General features: G+C 43.1%; 2 protein-coding genes across 2 annotated transcripts; both read right to left on the bottom strand.

Annotated features, from left to right (window-relative positions):
- On the bottom strand, positions 1–3,580 carry LOC123190833 (uncharacterized). The gene is made up of 5 exons (XM_044603563.1): positions 3,360–3,580; positions 3,160–3,228; positions 1,971–2,689; positions 1,334–1,459; positions 1–847 (listed from the first exon to the last, which is right to left on the bottom strand). Exons 3-5 carry the CDS (start codon positions 2,655–2,657, stop codon positions 266–268), a joined length of 1,395 nt encoding a protein of 464 aa, XP_044459498.1. The 5' UTR covers positions 2,658–2,689; positions 3,160–3,228; positions 3,360–3,580; the 3' UTR covers positions 1–265.
- Positions 3,581–5,186: 1,606 nt separating this feature from the next.
- Positions 5,187–16,571, bottom strand: LOC123190834 (replication factor A protein 1). Its single transcript, XM_044603565.1, has 15 exons — positions 16,332–16,571; positions 16,185–16,229; positions 8,980–9,132; positions 8,628–8,901; positions 8,438–8,540; positions 8,226–8,356; positions 8,058–8,139; positions 7,840–7,972; positions 7,597–7,754; positions 7,074–7,518; positions 6,940–7,001; positions 6,674–6,857; positions 6,507–6,580; positions 5,651–5,737; positions 5,187–5,555 (listed from the first exon to the last, which is right to left on the bottom strand). Exons 3-15 carry the CDS (start codon positions 9,130–9,132, stop codon positions 5,522–5,524), a joined length of 1,920 nt encoding a protein of 639 aa, XP_044459500.1. The 5' UTR covers positions 16,185–16,229; positions 16,332–16,571; the 3' UTR covers positions 5,187–5,521.
- Between the last annotated feature and the right edge of the window lie 236 nt (positions 16,572–16,807).

The following is a 16,807-nucleotide window of genomic DNA, read 5'->3' on the forward strand; positions in this document are numbered from 1 at the left end:
TAATCTAAAGGTGAGGCCTTCACATATATACAGTAAGCGATGATAACCCTCTTCTGAGTACAGAGATAACAACAAAGTTTGAAGATCGTAGACTATATCATACACTACTTTTCAGCATAGAGGCAGCAAGTGAAGACTAAAGCGTACACATATCTTGCTTGGAGTGCGCCAAAATGCGAAAGATCCTGGTCTGATCGATATGAAACAAAAGGTGCCTGATTTAGTAACCACAGAAGCATGTTGTTCAGGACACATTGACCAAAGCTCACCAGAAACTATTTCTGGTTGCTGCGAGGCGCTGCTCAAACTTCATAGCAATGTAGCGTAGCCTCTGCGTCAGTCCTTCAATGCTTGCCAGCGCTGTTTTCATAACTCCCTTGGTGCTATCCCGCCCTTTCAAATGCCGAGCAGTCGTTGTGTTTTCTATTTGGGCAGAATATGAGCTCATATACCTGACAGCGTAGTAGCATGTTTTGCGCAGCTTCTTGATTGTTTTATTTGATGCAACCAACCATTTGACCAGGTGTGTCACTTGATTTTCAAGCTTCTTGACATGAGTGTAGTGGTAGTCCCTCGTTTCTTTGCCATATGCATTTTCCATGTATCTAATAGCTTCAGTAGCAGCACTGTCTTCAGCATCTTCATAGCTATCTAAGATTGCACCTGACAGAGAACTTGGAACAAGTGCATCATCGAGCAATTCCAAAGAAGAAATGAAAGTAACCGTCACACGATTCTTTCCGCCTGGGCATATCTTGTGATAGTAAGTTGCAGGGGGTAACTTCAGAGCTTTCAGCATCAGGGCGAATATGTGGGCATAAGGAATTACTATCAGATAGTCATTCTCCTGTGCAAGCAAAGTAAGGGTAAAATTTCTGTCTGACAAAATAATAGTTGAATCGACAAATGAGGATTTCAATTGGGAATGGTAGTTTGATTGAGTGTGAGGCCCTGAGTTGTTTTATTTAACTACATAAGAAAAGTTACAGGTAGGCCTTCCATTCTTGTAGGCGCCACTAATTGTGAGGATACATGTGTAGAGTCACACAATTGAAACAATGAAAGAACAGAAAACTGACCAAAGACACCCTTTCCAGAATGCAACACATGAGGAAAATATTGTCCAGGAAACAAATATGTTTACTACAACATCACCTCATTCAAAACAATCAGGATGAGTTCTGGAAGACCAATTTCCACGATTATGCATGTATCTTTTATTCACTCTTCCAAGAATACAGAAGCAAGGCAAATAAGCCGGCGATGGAGCAAAACTGAAAACCAAGTTTATAAAGAACAATGAATGAACTACAACTGGTGATTAGAAGATTACATTGGGCGCAGGCGTTGCTGTCCTTGATGTTGTTGATCCCGGGGAACCGTCGTCACAGACGATGCCAATGTCCATGTCTTCCATTGTGAGATTTTTGATCTGAGATTGAAGAGGTATGTTTTTGATCTGCTAATGAACAAGGAGAATTGAGTAAAAAGGGCAAATAGTTATATGTATATTATGCTAGCAAATGTTCATTGATTTGGCCTTGCAAGGTTAAAGCAAATGAATGTATGTTTATAGCGAAGATACTGAAAAGAAGAATCACAGTGGATAAAAGCAAAGGCGTAGCATAGATAAATAACATTGTCTTAACACGTCAACACAGACTTCATACTTATACATGACCAGAGTCAAGTTCAGAAAGGATAAAGATTTCTAGGCCAAAGCTATGAGTAGATAGCTTCGCATCTTATTTAAGCAACCTAGGAGACTAAACACAGCAGACACAGAGACGCGTCCTAGCGGTGAAGCCATACATACACAGCTTCACATGGCAAAGAGACAGTTTAGCAGGCTCAATATGACACTCATGGGGATCGGACACAGTGAGCATTGTCATCATGAAGCTATATATAGAAAGCTTCACTTGCTGATCAGCTTAGTAGGGCTTAGACAGTGCTCATGGGGATCGCACATAGTGAGCGTAGTCATCATCCATGTCTTGATGGCAATCTTCATCGGTCTCTTCATCAGAAAGCCCATCGTAGGTTGGTTGAGCCACATCATCCTCTGAGTACATGCCCTTTTCCTCTAGGGAGGCACGTGCAGCGGCGGTAGTGCTTTGAAGAGCAACAAGTGAATCTTGAATCGCCAAAATAGTTTGTTTTAGAGTGGAAAGAGACAGGCTGGCAGCAGGGTCTAAGGCAGTGGCAGCAAGACCATGGATCTTGTCTGATGCAGCATGCACTTCTTCCAGATAATTGGACGCCTCTTTAGTCATCTGTATGATGGTCTGGTTGCGCTGGTTGACTTCTTTCGTTCTCTCTGACAAGGTATCTGAAAGCCTTGCACAAGATTGTTTTTCTTGTTGCAGCCGATAGTAGTTATAATCAGCAAGAACCTTGTTTTCATTATTTTCCATGTATGTAATTGCTTGATCGGCTGCCTGATCCATTGCTGCCTCTCTGCTAACACATGTATGGCTCAACAATTTAGTCCGGCGTGCGGAAGCATTATAACGCTCTCTGGTATGGTGAAACTCAATCTGTGCCCTATATCCGCCTTGCTCAAGCATATGCACATGGTAAACTGGTCTTGGGAGCTCAAGCTTGTCAAACATTGCCTCAGCCAAAGATGTCGTGCGTAGCTCGACCAATTCCATGAGGATGGTTTCAAAAGATAGGTTCAGGGTGGCTGGCATAAGGCATAGATACAATGCGCGGTAAGAATAATGAAGATCAAAGTCTCAAAATCGACATGCAGTAAGGATCTAAAAGCGCTTTACTAAGTGCATCATGAAACAATGCTATAATATCATGAGGCTATGAACAGAGGCAATCAGAGATATTAGTCTATGAATGGGTAAATATTCATAGGGACAGGAAATACAGGTTTTTAAAGAGTATAGGTAAAGCATAGGCACTGACAACGTAGCTTGTTAAGTTGAAGTTAAATTAGAAGAAAGAAAACAAGCTGAATATTTTAGAATCAATTAATAAAGGACAGTAAATTATATATTTTGCTGCCGTTATGAGAGTACATCATTCATAGATATATGACAGCACAGGAATATATATCAAACTATATAGAAAGGAATGAAAATGTCTTCATACGCATGAATTAAAGAAACAGCTGGATGTGGATCTGGAAGCAGAGGAATATACCTTCAGTCCGGGGCCGTGCCTCTAGGATCTCCTGGCCGTTTTTTTGGAAGACCCAAATAGACTGCACACCTGAGAAGTACAAATCATGGGTGGTCAAAGGCAAAAAAACAAAAGAGAGGGAGGTAGATTTGCGCAGCATGAACACATGCCATTGGCAACAACGATGTTAGAGTAATGGATCTGGAGAGGAGGAGGCGCACCTGGCAAATAGTAGAGCACTGCGGAGACTCGTTAGAGGATGTGGCTATCCAAGGATCTGGTGCGTTTGGACAAGCATCCAACGTAAAGCAGCTGTAAGCAGATAAGGAGAGAGAGCAGAAGGAGGTAAGGTGGACGGGGAGAGGGGGCAGGGGGATGGGGTGAGCAGACGAATCCAAGGAAGAGAAGATAGGGTTTGGTGCGTGTGACCAGCTAAGAGAGAGGGCCGGCGGGTCGGCCCTGGAAAAAGGCCGATGGGCCATAGGAGAAAAGGGGCACTCTCAAACAAGGGACTCAGCAAGGAGAAGAAGCAGAAAAAGGCAGGCCGGGAAAACATAGGCGGAATGCATTTTCCTTTTAGTAAGCATTCAAAATTATAAAATGCAGAACATTTCATAGGAGTAGTATATATGAACACTGTCATTCGATTTTGATTTTATAGATCAATGATGCCACTATAAAAAAACAGGTGTGTACGATTTTTTGTGGATAGGCAAAATGTGTTTTTCTTCGGGCAGATACAGATAATTTCTGAGTACAATATTAATAATTTTAAAATTTTAGAAAGTCATTATAAGAATGGTCAAATGGGCGAACATTGGGATTTGAATAGGAGGACCGTCAGAAGATGAACTAACTCTCCGTGGAATATAGACGAGCACAGAACACAAAAAAATAAAGTAAGAAGGAAAAAAATAATAAGAGATAACTTTAGCAGGTAGGAAGTGCTGGGCATGCCTATATGCAGCACATTGAAAAACAGAAACATTTTTCTGAAATGACGATCATTTTATGGTAGAAAGGAAGGAAATTTAGAAAATAGGAAAGCACGAACATTTGTTGAATTTGCGAACAAACGATGGGAAAGCAGGGTCATTTTTAAAAATTACGGGCAACTATTCACAGCAATGAACAACTGTTGAATTTTGAACACTTATAAGAAGAAGCAAAATTTCTTAATTTACGAACCATTTTGGAACAGGGAAAACTTTTAATTGTTAACCTTTCGCAAAGAGAGTACTTCCTGAGAATAATGAAAAAGTTTTCAAGTTGCCAATAATTTTTCAACCTGCGGTCAAATAAAAAATAGTTTTTTTATGTGTAAACAAATTTTGAACGCACAATGGCAATTTGGAATTTAAAATAAAGTACATATAATATTTTGGCAGCTGTTGCTATTTGAAGGGCAGAATTCAACTTTGACTGTAAACCAGGGCCTTGATTAGAAATCTAAGATTTATTTTGTCGTAAGACCATTGAGCAGATAATGGGAAGCAAAGAGCCGCATAAATTAGCGAGTTGGTATAAAACCTTCTTTCCCAATGTTTCATACATGGGAAAAGTCTAGAGCTGGTGAATGAATTATTAGTTCACCTGTATGCAAATACTGAAAAACCAGTAAAAAATAAAAATGAAAACAGAAAGCACATAATATGCTTTGTCCAGCAGCAAATATCCCAGATATAAAGCACACAGCAGCGGAAGGCGGCTCACAGACGACTCATAGACACTACTAAAGGCTTAGGATGATAGGAAACTAAATTCGTAGGATCCCTTTGCAGAAAGCAACCATACAGCATCAGGAGAAAGCCAAAGAATGAATGATATTGAAACAATAAGTTTAACTGGTGATTCATAATCCTGATTAGGTGGCGAGTTCTTATCGATATTCAAACATACACAAAGAACATCTTGAGTGGTCATCTGGAACAGTTAACCAACAGGAATGAACATGATGTTTAGCTCGGCAGATAAATCAGCGAAGGACAAGGGCCATTATGTTAGCAAGGGTAGCAGTAAATATAAGACATAAGAAGAAGCACACAACATAAGAACAACAAGAGGACTTAGAGCAAGCAGCATGATCCAGCGGTATTTACAGTGGATAGTTGTCACAAGGAGTTCAGACAGGAAGAGCTAACGGCGATATTTACAACGCATGATGCTTTGTTCGAGGACGTAAATAAAGGAGTTGCCATGACAGTGGTTTGACACAATTCTATAGGTGTCAAAGCCCTGTCTTATAAAGCCGCACAAAAGTAAATCCAGTGCATGCCCAAAAGCGCACTGAGTCGACGATCTTCAAACCCGATGGCCAAACCGCTGCTGTGATGCAGTACAGTTGAGAAGGTCTGTTCAGCACGACATCTGTCCATCGTAGACTTTACTTGATAAGCAAGCAGAACATAGAAGAAACCCTGAGAAAGAAGAGGAATCACAGTTATTATCATATTGCGACATACCATGCATCATGGATGTAGAATAGATGGAATTGAAGAGATGTTAGTCTTACTGTATGTACATATTTAGATTACAACATGGAACGACCACTCCATGAAAGAACTTTGGGACGCCAACACCCTTGCTAGGGTTGTTTGTCCTGAATTTGATCAATTGGCAAAAATAAAAGAAATATTAATAATCTTGTCTTCGCAAGAAAGTCTAGACCCATAGAATGTCGTAGAAACAACATGGATTTAAAGATTAGACACGTGAATTGGAGAACATAAATAAGCAGAAAACCAGCTTTATGGCTAATTATCTTGCATGGACGTGCAAGGAAAAATAACTGAGAACATATATAAAATGCTGAAGCTAAAAGGATGTTTTATTGAGCCTCTCATGAATGTGGAAATAGCAGGTGTACAAAGAAATGCCTGATCAAATAGCATCGCATGCATCAGCGAAGAAGAAAATATAGTCAAGATGCATATAGAGAGGTGGTTTTCATCTAAAAGAACAAAAGACCCACTGGATTACTAAATCACAGCCTAGTATAATTGTATAGGCGTCTAGCTTACAGTGAATCAATGAACAACAAAACAGTGAAAAGTTGATAATATTTGTTGTGCCCAGATAACTAATCTGCATATACCAATGAGCCACAGAAAAGGGAGCAAACTGGCAACAAAATAGTATGTACCAGCTTCTTAAGAGATATGACAAAGCAGCAAATACAATGGTAACTGGACCCTAGAACTATATTAGAAAGAGCACAGACCATGCGCATATACTAAACCAGGAGATATTCCATAATCTAATATCACAACCTAGTTTGTTTCATAAAAGGCAGAGCAAGACAGGAGTAAAGTCGATGTCTTTGTCATAGGCGCGGAAGTAGCTGAACGTAACAGTTCATGAGCCTTTACCTCTTGGCCTTAGAGGGGTCAGGAATGATGATCTTTGGATCCTCAGCAGTTGTGGTTTCAGTCTCCTGTCCAACCTGTACAGATTGGTGCCAACACAGATTATTGCACATCAAGCATAATTTGTGCAGAATAAGAATGATGTTTGCATATTAAGTACAGGCACTAACAGTTGGCATGGGTGTAGGCTGAACAACATTTCCAGCGGCGGCAATCTCTTCAGTTTGGGTAACTGCGACAACCTTTCCAGCCTGGGCAGTAACGTTGCTAACGGAGGCAGGTAGGTCAGTGCCCTTAGACTTAGGGGGACCAATAAAAAGCTTGCGGCGAGCACTTTTTGGGCATGGGGACCGGCTGCAAAAAAGGAAAAACATCAGTCGTAGGCAAAGAAGAAGTATTTTTAGAATATATGCTAGGAGAAATGGAGGATTGATACCTGGGTGTTTTAGACACAATAGCATGTCCTTTTCCTTTGAATGCAGATATAGGAGTGTTCATCTGGCAAAGAAACAACACAGGCATTAAACGGGTGAAAGAGAACTTGAGAGAGGAAACCAGCAGCATATATACCTCATCGAGAGGTAGCACAACGAGTGTAGACGATCCTATAGAGAAAGAGGTGGGAATGGGCACTGTCATGTCTGAGCCCTCAGCAGAAGACGATGCTCCAGAGGCAGATGATGCACTAGTAGATGCAAAGGGTACAAGGTCAGGCTTAAAGGTTTCATCAATTCTACCAACTTGGAAGGACAGCTGGGTGCTTGCAGGCTGAAAACTCTTGTTGGAGATAGAAACGACCAGCCTATACTTCTGGGTAACAAGGCGGGAAATTTCAACAGGCAAACCTACATCAGAACCTCCTATCTGAGCAAGATCAAGCGCACTTGTAAAACCTGGGTACTTGCGGTGAATCAAAGTCATGAGTGGCTTGCCAATAACTTGTTTTGCAGCCCTATCAAAGAACATAAATTCTGCTTCATTTGCGCCATCGCTTCCGAAAGTGCACACGCAGTATCTAGACATTGCAAGGCAAATGGACTCAGAATCAACCCAGTAGACAAACCAAAATAGACTACGAGGGAAAGGCACTCACGAAGGATCTGCTATGATAGAAGAACAGCCATAGTCTGAGCAACGGTACTGCCTTCCGGAGGTGTAGGCTGTTTTATGGCATTTCCGGCATGAGAGGAACCACCAGCGGTTGTCAGAGCCCAAGCCTGTGATAGTAACCTTGACGATAAACTGTTTCTTCTGCATTTAATGATGAACACAAGTATAGTGAGAGGATGCTAAAAAGAAAAGGGAAAGGTATAGAAGAAGTAAGGAGAGGAGGTACCAAGTTGTCAAATGGGTCAAGGGCAAGCAGCTCCTGAACACTCAGTTCAACGGGAGGTTCGCGAACAGGTGCTGGAACAATCGCTTGTTCTCCTGGGATGTGAGCAGTGACGGCAGGAAGCCCTTCTGCAAGGCTGGATTAAAAATGGTTAATTGTGACTGAATCAGAATAGATCTATAAATCTCGACGACCGACAACCACATAGAAAGAGGAAATACCTAGCACAAAAGGCATTCATCTCTGGCAGGTCCTCATCAATGTACCAGCGGCATGCAGAGCTACCACTCAGGCCTTTAATACCTATCGAGACACACAGACAAGGGAAAATGTGCATCAAACCGACAGATTGAACAACGGGCTAAGTGAGTTATAGATCAAACAATCACCTCGGTATGCTTTTGGCAGTGTTCCTACAAAGATAGCAATGACAGCTGTGGATTCACTTGCAGCACGGACCTCTTCTGCCTCGAACTCATGGGCTCGAGCACCCCAGAGAACAAGGCTGATTTCATTTCCGCTACAAGCCAGCAGGAGCGAGTAAATAGAAGGAAAGGGCAGAAGAAAAGCAAAACAAAGGAAAAATAAACAAGGGGCTCACATTTGATCCTGGAGAACCAGAGTCCTGGTATCTGAAGGACCAGCTTGATGCTGTGAGTGTACAACAACAATGTGTGTGACAACAATAATTCGGCCAATCACATCTGTAAATAGCAAAGAAAATGTAAGATAATTTAATGGAAGAGCAAGAGTAAGCAGGGCATACATGAGGACAACATCGAACGACTAACCGATAAAGTGAGGAGTGTGTGGGCCTGGTATTGGGATATCCGAGAAGGACATAAGGCTGTAAGTGCAGTATGGGAAATCTTCTTCATCATCCACCACAGGATCAACAGTAGTAAAGCGAGTGAACTGCATCATAAATGGGCTGTCAACAGCCCTGTAAGTGGGCTTTGATGGTTTGCACATGAACCTCTTCATTAGATAAACACTGCCTTCCCGCAAGACATCTTGCAGGCGGATAGCTGGCTCAGTAGGGATCCGGCCATACATGTGGGTTCCCTACACATTTACATTAGAATTTAGGGGCGCAGGCTAGAATTAGCAACATGAGCATAGATTTTGCAGTACAAAACAAACCTCTTTGTCAAGCACCACAATGTCAGTATGCATAATGGCACCTTCATCGGTCCCACCTCGGTAGTGCCAGATGCGGGACACCAGAACCTTAGCATTCCAGAACATCTCTCTGTCATTGATTTGGGAGAGAAGGCTCATCCTCTGGCCCGACATCTGCAGTATACAAGCAGAGGTGAGAAAACAAGGAGAGACAGAGAAAGAAAGAGCAAGTCTAAAGATACTATTCACATGAACTCACTTGATCAGCTGGAAGGTAGAAGGGAATCAAATCGATGTGAGCAAGCAGGCAAAGGAAGCATCACACACGCGCGCAAAAGTTTTTTTGATGCAGGAAATTGGAGGACATGGCAGATAGGGCAAAAGAAGCGGCAAATATGCAAAAAACCCGGTTCTATTGCAGGAAGAATATAGAAACCACAAAAACATACCTAAGCAAATTCGTTGGTTATATATTACAGGGTGTTACTAATACCGCCTAGCGAATGGAACGAAATATCTCAGGGAACACGATGTTCCTTGTCTGAAAAGCAGGCTCGTCATCCTCTCCTTTGATCAAGATCTTTAGTGATTTCTTTGAAGTAACACGAGACACCGCGACATAGAGCTGCCCATGCGTGAACACGGGTGTATCCAAGTACAAACCAACATTTGAAAGAGTCTGCCCTTGACTTTTGTTAATAGTCATTGCATAGGACACTCTAACAGGGAACTATCGACGATGCAAAGTGAAAGGCCATTTAGGATCTTTGGAGGTCAACCCTATCCTCGGAATTAAGACAACGTCGCCTATGTTTGAACCAGTCATGACAATCGCCTCAATAACCTTATCAACAAGCTTTGTGATTATAAGCCTTGTGCCATTACATAAGCCTGTTGATTGGTTTAGATTTCTCAAGAGCATGATGGGAACGCCTACCTTTAGTACTAACCTATGGTACGAAAAGTTATTGACCTTAATCCCATTCAAGTATTCGACAGGGTAGAAAGCATCTTGATTGCGAACCGCATGAGATGAATTCCCTATAGTATCACAACTTAGGTACTCTCTCTCACTGGTAGGCACTAAAGACAAAACATGCTCATTGATTTTTTTAGCAGTTTCGTTCGTTGGTGTTAGGATTGCTCTTTCTTTTAGATAATCAACATTAGAGTACCTAGTAGGGATTTCTTTGTATACAGCCTGAACAATAGCATCAATTTTATCACCATCAGCATGTACTAAAAGTTCATCAGGGATAGTTATCCATGATGGATCTGGTTCCCCCTCACGGGCAACAGCAGGTGTTGTGCCATCACCTAAACTGAGAACCCACTCAGCAAAGTCAGCCACTTCAGACTGGAGCACCGGATCATCTGTGTGCGCAGTCAAACGCATGTTAATGTTTAGGTGTAGAACTTCAACAATATTCCAAAGAGGAGAGTTAGTGATTGCAGCAGCAAGAATCTGTGCTTGAGATCCACCCTCAATGACTGGTAATATTTGCCTAAGGTCTCCACCTAACACAATAATCTTGCCACCGAAAGGAACTTTAGCTAAGGCAGGATCATTAGCCGACAGGACATCACGGAATGACCGGTCCAGGGCCTCAAAGCATTTTCGATGGGACATCAATGCCTCATCCCATATAATATGATCAGACGCTTCAATTAGAGTGGAGAGCATGGTAGACCTCTTAATTTCACAATTGCCATAATCAGGCAAATCAATAGGGATTTTGAACCTAGAATGCGCTGTTCTGCCAGCAGGCAAAAGCAAGGCAGCAACCCCTGAGGATGCAACCGACAGCACCACCCTCTTACTACCTCTAAGATAAGCATCAAGTGCATTCCAAAGGAATGTTTTTCCAGTACCACCATATCCAGAGACAAAGAAAAAACCAAGTTTTCTAGATTTGACACGATCAATTATAGCAGAGAAAGCATGTAATTGGTCTCTATTCAATCTATTATACATCACCTCTGCCTTTTTTAAAAGACTAACAACATCAACATCTAGCGCATCAGAAAGCATATCATTTTGCACAGAAGCATCATCGTATGCAGATTTTAAGGGTAGTTTGTGATCTAGGATGCATGCACTATTCTTAGCAAATATAACAGCTAATTCATCAAGTAGAATGTCTCTTAACTCAACAGGAGGAACAACATATGTGAAATTATTCTTCGACTTTTGAATTATGTACCTAATATCATCAGCTAAGTAAATCTCGTATTTTTCAAAGAAAACAGCTTCATCATTGACAACACAGTGAAGGATCATAGTAACGAATAGCTGGCGCAATTGGTTTCCCATACCCCATTTAACAGCTTCGTCAAAAGTAGTATACCACTCCATGTCATCGCCAAGCAACCCTCTTGCTCCACATGCTTCTTTGAACGTTGAGTATACAATGCCATTGTAAGTCCTAACATCCTCATAGCACGTCGCACCTTTGACAATCATAAGGAGCATTCTAAAATAGAAAAGCTCTCCGGTCGCTGGATGCACAGAGTATATTCTACCAATTCTATCGCTCCTTGTCCTAGTTTTCCATCTCTTGTCCTCAGCTACCCAAGACCACCTAGTTGGGAAATCACAGTAAGTTAAGGACCTAGCAGCAGGGTGAACCCTGTTCGCCACAAACCATTCAATTAGCATTGTTTTTTGGAGCCAGGCATCACTAATCACCGAACTCAGAGTAGCATGTGTACGAAAGCGCACGATGTGCATGTTCAGGAGATGGACAGGCAATCTCTCAACAGACGGTGTTTTGCCCGTAAACCCTCCAAAAAGAATCATAATCAACTATATAACGACACTCTCTGTACTCTTTAATCTCATCAACATCCTGGTCCCCATCACGCCTAAGGTTCTCAAACAGGGTTTTGGACTTATCTGGTCCTTTGGTAACATATTTATATAGATATTTGATAACATATGTTTTGTTACACCATTCAACATTAATATGTGCCTGCCATTTTTTTAATATAAGCATGTTATAGGGGACCACATGTCTATTATCAAGCCTGACATTGTTCTTCATTACGAAACGTCCATTGTCAGGCCGCCTATATAAGGGGAACCCACTTTCATCAATGGAAGTTTCATCCTGAAATGGTTTTGGAATTTTTTTGAGCAAAAGCCCTTTTTCATGCAAGGGCATTTTGGACCATCAACGCCACAGGGGCCGTGCATCATGAACTCAGCAACAAGAGCATATCCCAAAGGATCCTGTACAGGATCAGGGATCTCAGCTGAGATATAAGAATTTATAAGTGCTGGTGTGACGACCCTATCATCGTCCTTCTTTTGCCAAACAAGTATGTGTGCATGCGGCAACCCCCTCTTCTGAAACTCAATAGTGTGCAAGACTGAAAATAGGAGGAAAAGGCGGAAGAAACAGTAAGTAGTAAATAAAAGGAGGAGAAGGGAATTGAAAGAGGATTGCAAGGGGCAGTACCAGCAACTACAGGACCAAAGGCATTCCCTTTTTTAATTCGATGAAGGTACTGCACAAGTTTCATGTGGTACACCCTAACAACAATGTCAGCCCTATCCGTCGCTGTTTGCCCAGGATCAACAGAGTCAAGGATTTCTTCCCACTTTGGGTTACATGTGAAAGTTGTGAAGACATCCGGCGACCCATGAACCCGTGAGACAGCAATAGCATCTTGAAAATTTTCATACATATACCGGCGACCACCAGTGTAAGCCGACGGCATAATATTCTTCTTCCCAACCTCGGACCCACCAACCATACCCTGTCCTACCGCATCGACAACACCCTGAAGATTCTCAGCCCGCATATCATTGTTACACTTAAGAATGAAATTGAGCCGGCATTCATCGATGCAGGCTCGGAAATCAACAGCAGCCTGTGATGACAACAGACCACAGCATAGATATGGATTATGTTGTTCTGGTTTATAATGCGAGCAGAAGCAATAGAAGTCTTGCATGGTCATTTTAACCCTCTTGTTTGGGTCATCACTATCAGAATCAATATAGCGCACACCGAGCTGAAAGCCACGTTCACCGTACGGGAACAACAAAGGATATTGCAAAGGCATGTAAGTAGTATCTAAAGAGGAAATATGACAAAGATGATCTGCTTTAGTGCGTATTATCAGGTCTCTACATGGCGCCTCCAATGTAAACTCACCATAAACCAAAGCTGCTAGCTCATCAGTTGCAGGCAAATTAAACTGTGCGCTATCATTTTCTCCAGGAGCTATAAGCCTTATTGAAATCACCTCATGTTTATTATTTTTCAATATCTTGCTGGCCATACGGAATTTTTTGACCAAAGAATTATTTGCATCAAGCATCTGCATAAGACCCTTCACAATCTCCTTATCTAACCCAGCGCCAGTTTCATTCTGCTGACTTAAGGCCTGGATCCTATTGCTAACCTCATTTTCTCTGTCATGTATGTATAACTCTGCATATTTGGGAGAATCACCCTCATTTGGAAGCAGCGATCCTATACGATGACAAACTTGACCATTAATTTTAAAAATCTTTGGACCTCCACCATCGTTTACAGATCGGTCAATTTTTGCCCCCATAGATGTAAAAGCAAACAGGCAATTGTACTGGTGTATTTGCTTAATAAACTTTAAGCTGCGGGGCGGGCCTTTATAATCAAGCAGATCTGCTAAGAACGGAGGTGGTTTTTCAAAGGGTTTAACGAAGACCTTCCCAGCCTTACAACAGTTGTTGTAGGCCACTCGTCTTTTGGTGATAGCAGACTGTGACTTAACCCTCTCACGCCACCAAAAGCTAGCCTGGCAGCGGTTGCATCGGTAGTCTGGACCTCCATAGTACAACCTTTTTGGATAAAAAGCTGTAGGAGAACCGTATCTAGTAAGGACAAATGACACCGGGAAGGCAGAAAGCAACATGGCTGATAACAGCACACAGGCATACCTTTAAGTATGCCCACTTCGTCAGGAGAAAACCCAACCCAATTAGGATGCAGAGGCGACGCAAGGGTATGCTCTGTGCAGACCATAAGAAGACACTAACATGCCAGATAACAAAAACGAAGAAAGCTATGAACAACTACAGGAAATACGAACTGACCACCCTTGTTATGAGCGCGTAGTCTTTTCAACAAGAACTTGCACCTCTTACGATTCCGTGCAGTCTCAACAGAAGATAGGAAAGGAAAGAAGCCATCTCCTATGGATATAAAAAAGAGAGAGAATGCTAAGGAACCAAATGCCGGCTACTAAAACTCATCCAATTGAATTCAGAGGTGGACAAGCGGAATGGAACATACGCTTCCTCTTCCGAACAAGGGGAATGGCAGAGCTGGCTGGGACAGCAGGCAATGCAGCAGCAGCACGAGCAGCCCTGCGCGGGGCAACCGCACGCCCCGAAGCAGGAGGCCTCCCCAAAGGAGCAACAGAACATGAGGGAACAGCCCGACGCGGAGCCATACCACAAGCAAAGGGACTAAGAGCACGAGAAAATACACAACATAGTGCTGCAACAAAAAAGAAAACAAACACCCAGAAAATATTGAAGCTGGGTTGGTGGAAATTAAACAAGACAAGCCCAGTTTATAAAACATAAAAGGCAACGATATCGACATGGCAACAGAATTCAAATTTATGAACCAAACCCAAGGACGGTGAGGACAATATTACCATCAATTAAACAAGACAATGGAACAATAACAACATCCCAGACTGACTAAATAAAGGAAACAGATGCTAGGAGGCTTGAGTACAGCAACGCTAGATTTGCAGGCGGCCGGGCCAGGGCACGGAACACTCTTCTAGATGGGTCTGCGGCGGACGAGCGCGTGCAAGCAAGAATCCTCTCCAAATAAGCTGCATAGCGAACAGCTGATGCAGCAACAGCGACCGCGGCGTTTCCATAATTCCTATAGACAACAACACAATCATAGTTGTAATCTCTAACTACAAATCCATACAGTCCCTGCAAAAAACTAATTGCCTGAAGAGCAGCCCGTTCATACGCCTCTGCAGAACCCAGACACGCAGGACTCCAAAAGAAAACTCTCCGTGGCATCTCAAACACACCATCCCCAGGAACCTCAACCTCTACCCCCAGCAAGGACATCGCCATACCCATCGACCTCACACAGATAGCTAGGAGGAGGAAGTTCATAATGAGCCATGACAGTTTCTAGGATCGGCAAAACAAAGGATACCATAGCAGGCATCCTGGACATGAAAAAGACTGACCGAATTATAAGCAAGAAACAGCACCCGAGAGCAAACAAGGAAGAGAGCCACAAGGAACAATGAACAATAAACAATAGTAAATAAAAGCACAGAACCACACAACGCACGTAACACGCATGATTAGAACCAATTAAAAGACTAAATTCTAAAGGAATGTAGTAAAGCAAAAGCCAGGGAAGGAGGCGAAACCTTGCCAAGCTGGAAGACGGAGCGAGAGGCGTCACGTGAGCTGACCCACAGCACAAATCTGGCGAACCGGTGGGCGAGAAAACCAAGCAACCACGCAGCCAAACGTCACAGAGGAAGACCTACAACACACCAAAAAAACGAACGAACATAAGCAAATGCGCACAAGCCTATGGGCTCGCCTCCCAACGAGCAGCCCTTTGCAATATCTTTACTCTCCAGCAAACAAAGTAGGGTCTAGACTAAACAGGATGGAAGAAGAAAGACAAAGAACAATGGCAATCTGAGCACACACATGCCTACCAGCAGCAGACAAAGAACAGTGGCAACCTGAGCACACACATGCCTACCAGCAGCAGACAAAGAATTACAGCAACAAGCTCCATTCAGAAAGGCACAAGCATTAAACCACATGCACAGGCCAGACGCACAGGAGCATTAACGCCTAGACAACCGAGGAAGAAACAAAAGCAGAAATCACCTGCAACAGACCCCATGCCAACCTAGACATAACCACAACGGAGACGAAGACAAGAGCGCAACCAAAACATACCTAAAATAATAGGGCCAATCCGTCGATATAGGAACGACAACAACCAAAGCATCACACTTCAGATCAAACATGGCAGGCACTCATCCATGTAAATTAACAGAGCCAATCCCTAGCTAGGGCTAGGAAACAAAACAACCGACGCATCACAGAACAGATCTAACCTGACAAACACTCATCCATGGCTTGGGAAACAAAAGATTGATCTCAAACCGGGGAAAACCCAGCCACGCATTTCATCAAGCAGTTGTAAAGCAGGGGAGAACCTCACCTCAGAAAGAAGGAAGAAGAACACGCACAAGTAGATGCAGCATCCCTGTAAATAAAAGAATGGGGAAGGAACACACAAGAACAAGTCAGAACACATTAATCTACGATGAGAGCAGCAGAAATCGACCAAATTGAACAAGAAACCCACCCTAACCAAACGCAACAGCAGCAGTGCGAGGAGCCATGCCGAAACAAGCCGACGACGGGGTAAGCAGACAACAAGCGAGCCGCTGATGACCGATGAACAACGAGAACGAGCGACAATGGCGGCTGGATGGCGGACGAGAGCAAGGCGAAGAGGCGCAGGCGGGGGGAAGTGGGACGAGACAGGAGGCAGAGAGGCAGGGGAGAGCAGAAGGAAACCACGAACCCGGTCAAGAACGCTTCTCCCACGCGCTGTAACTTTTACATATACCTAAGAAGAAACCCAAACCGCCCGACGCGTGGGACCAAGGATAAGAAGGGACCACCTCCAGCGAGAGAAGGGCAGGCAAGCCCGCGTAGCAGCACGCAAAGGATGAAAACTCTCTTTTACCCAACGGGCCGAGCGGAGCCACCCACAGGAACAACAACGACCAGATCAGGGCGCACACATGAGACTGACATATAGGGCCAGTCGCGGGT

This window comes from Triticum aestivum, chromosome 2A (genome assembly GCF_018294505.1).
Source record: "Triticum aestivum cultivar Chinese Spring chromosome 2A, IWGSC CS RefSeq v2.1, whole genome shotgun sequence".
Taxonomy (NCBI): domain Eukaryota; kingdom Viridiplantae; phylum Streptophyta; class Magnoliopsida; order Poales; family Poaceae; genus Triticum; species Triticum aestivum.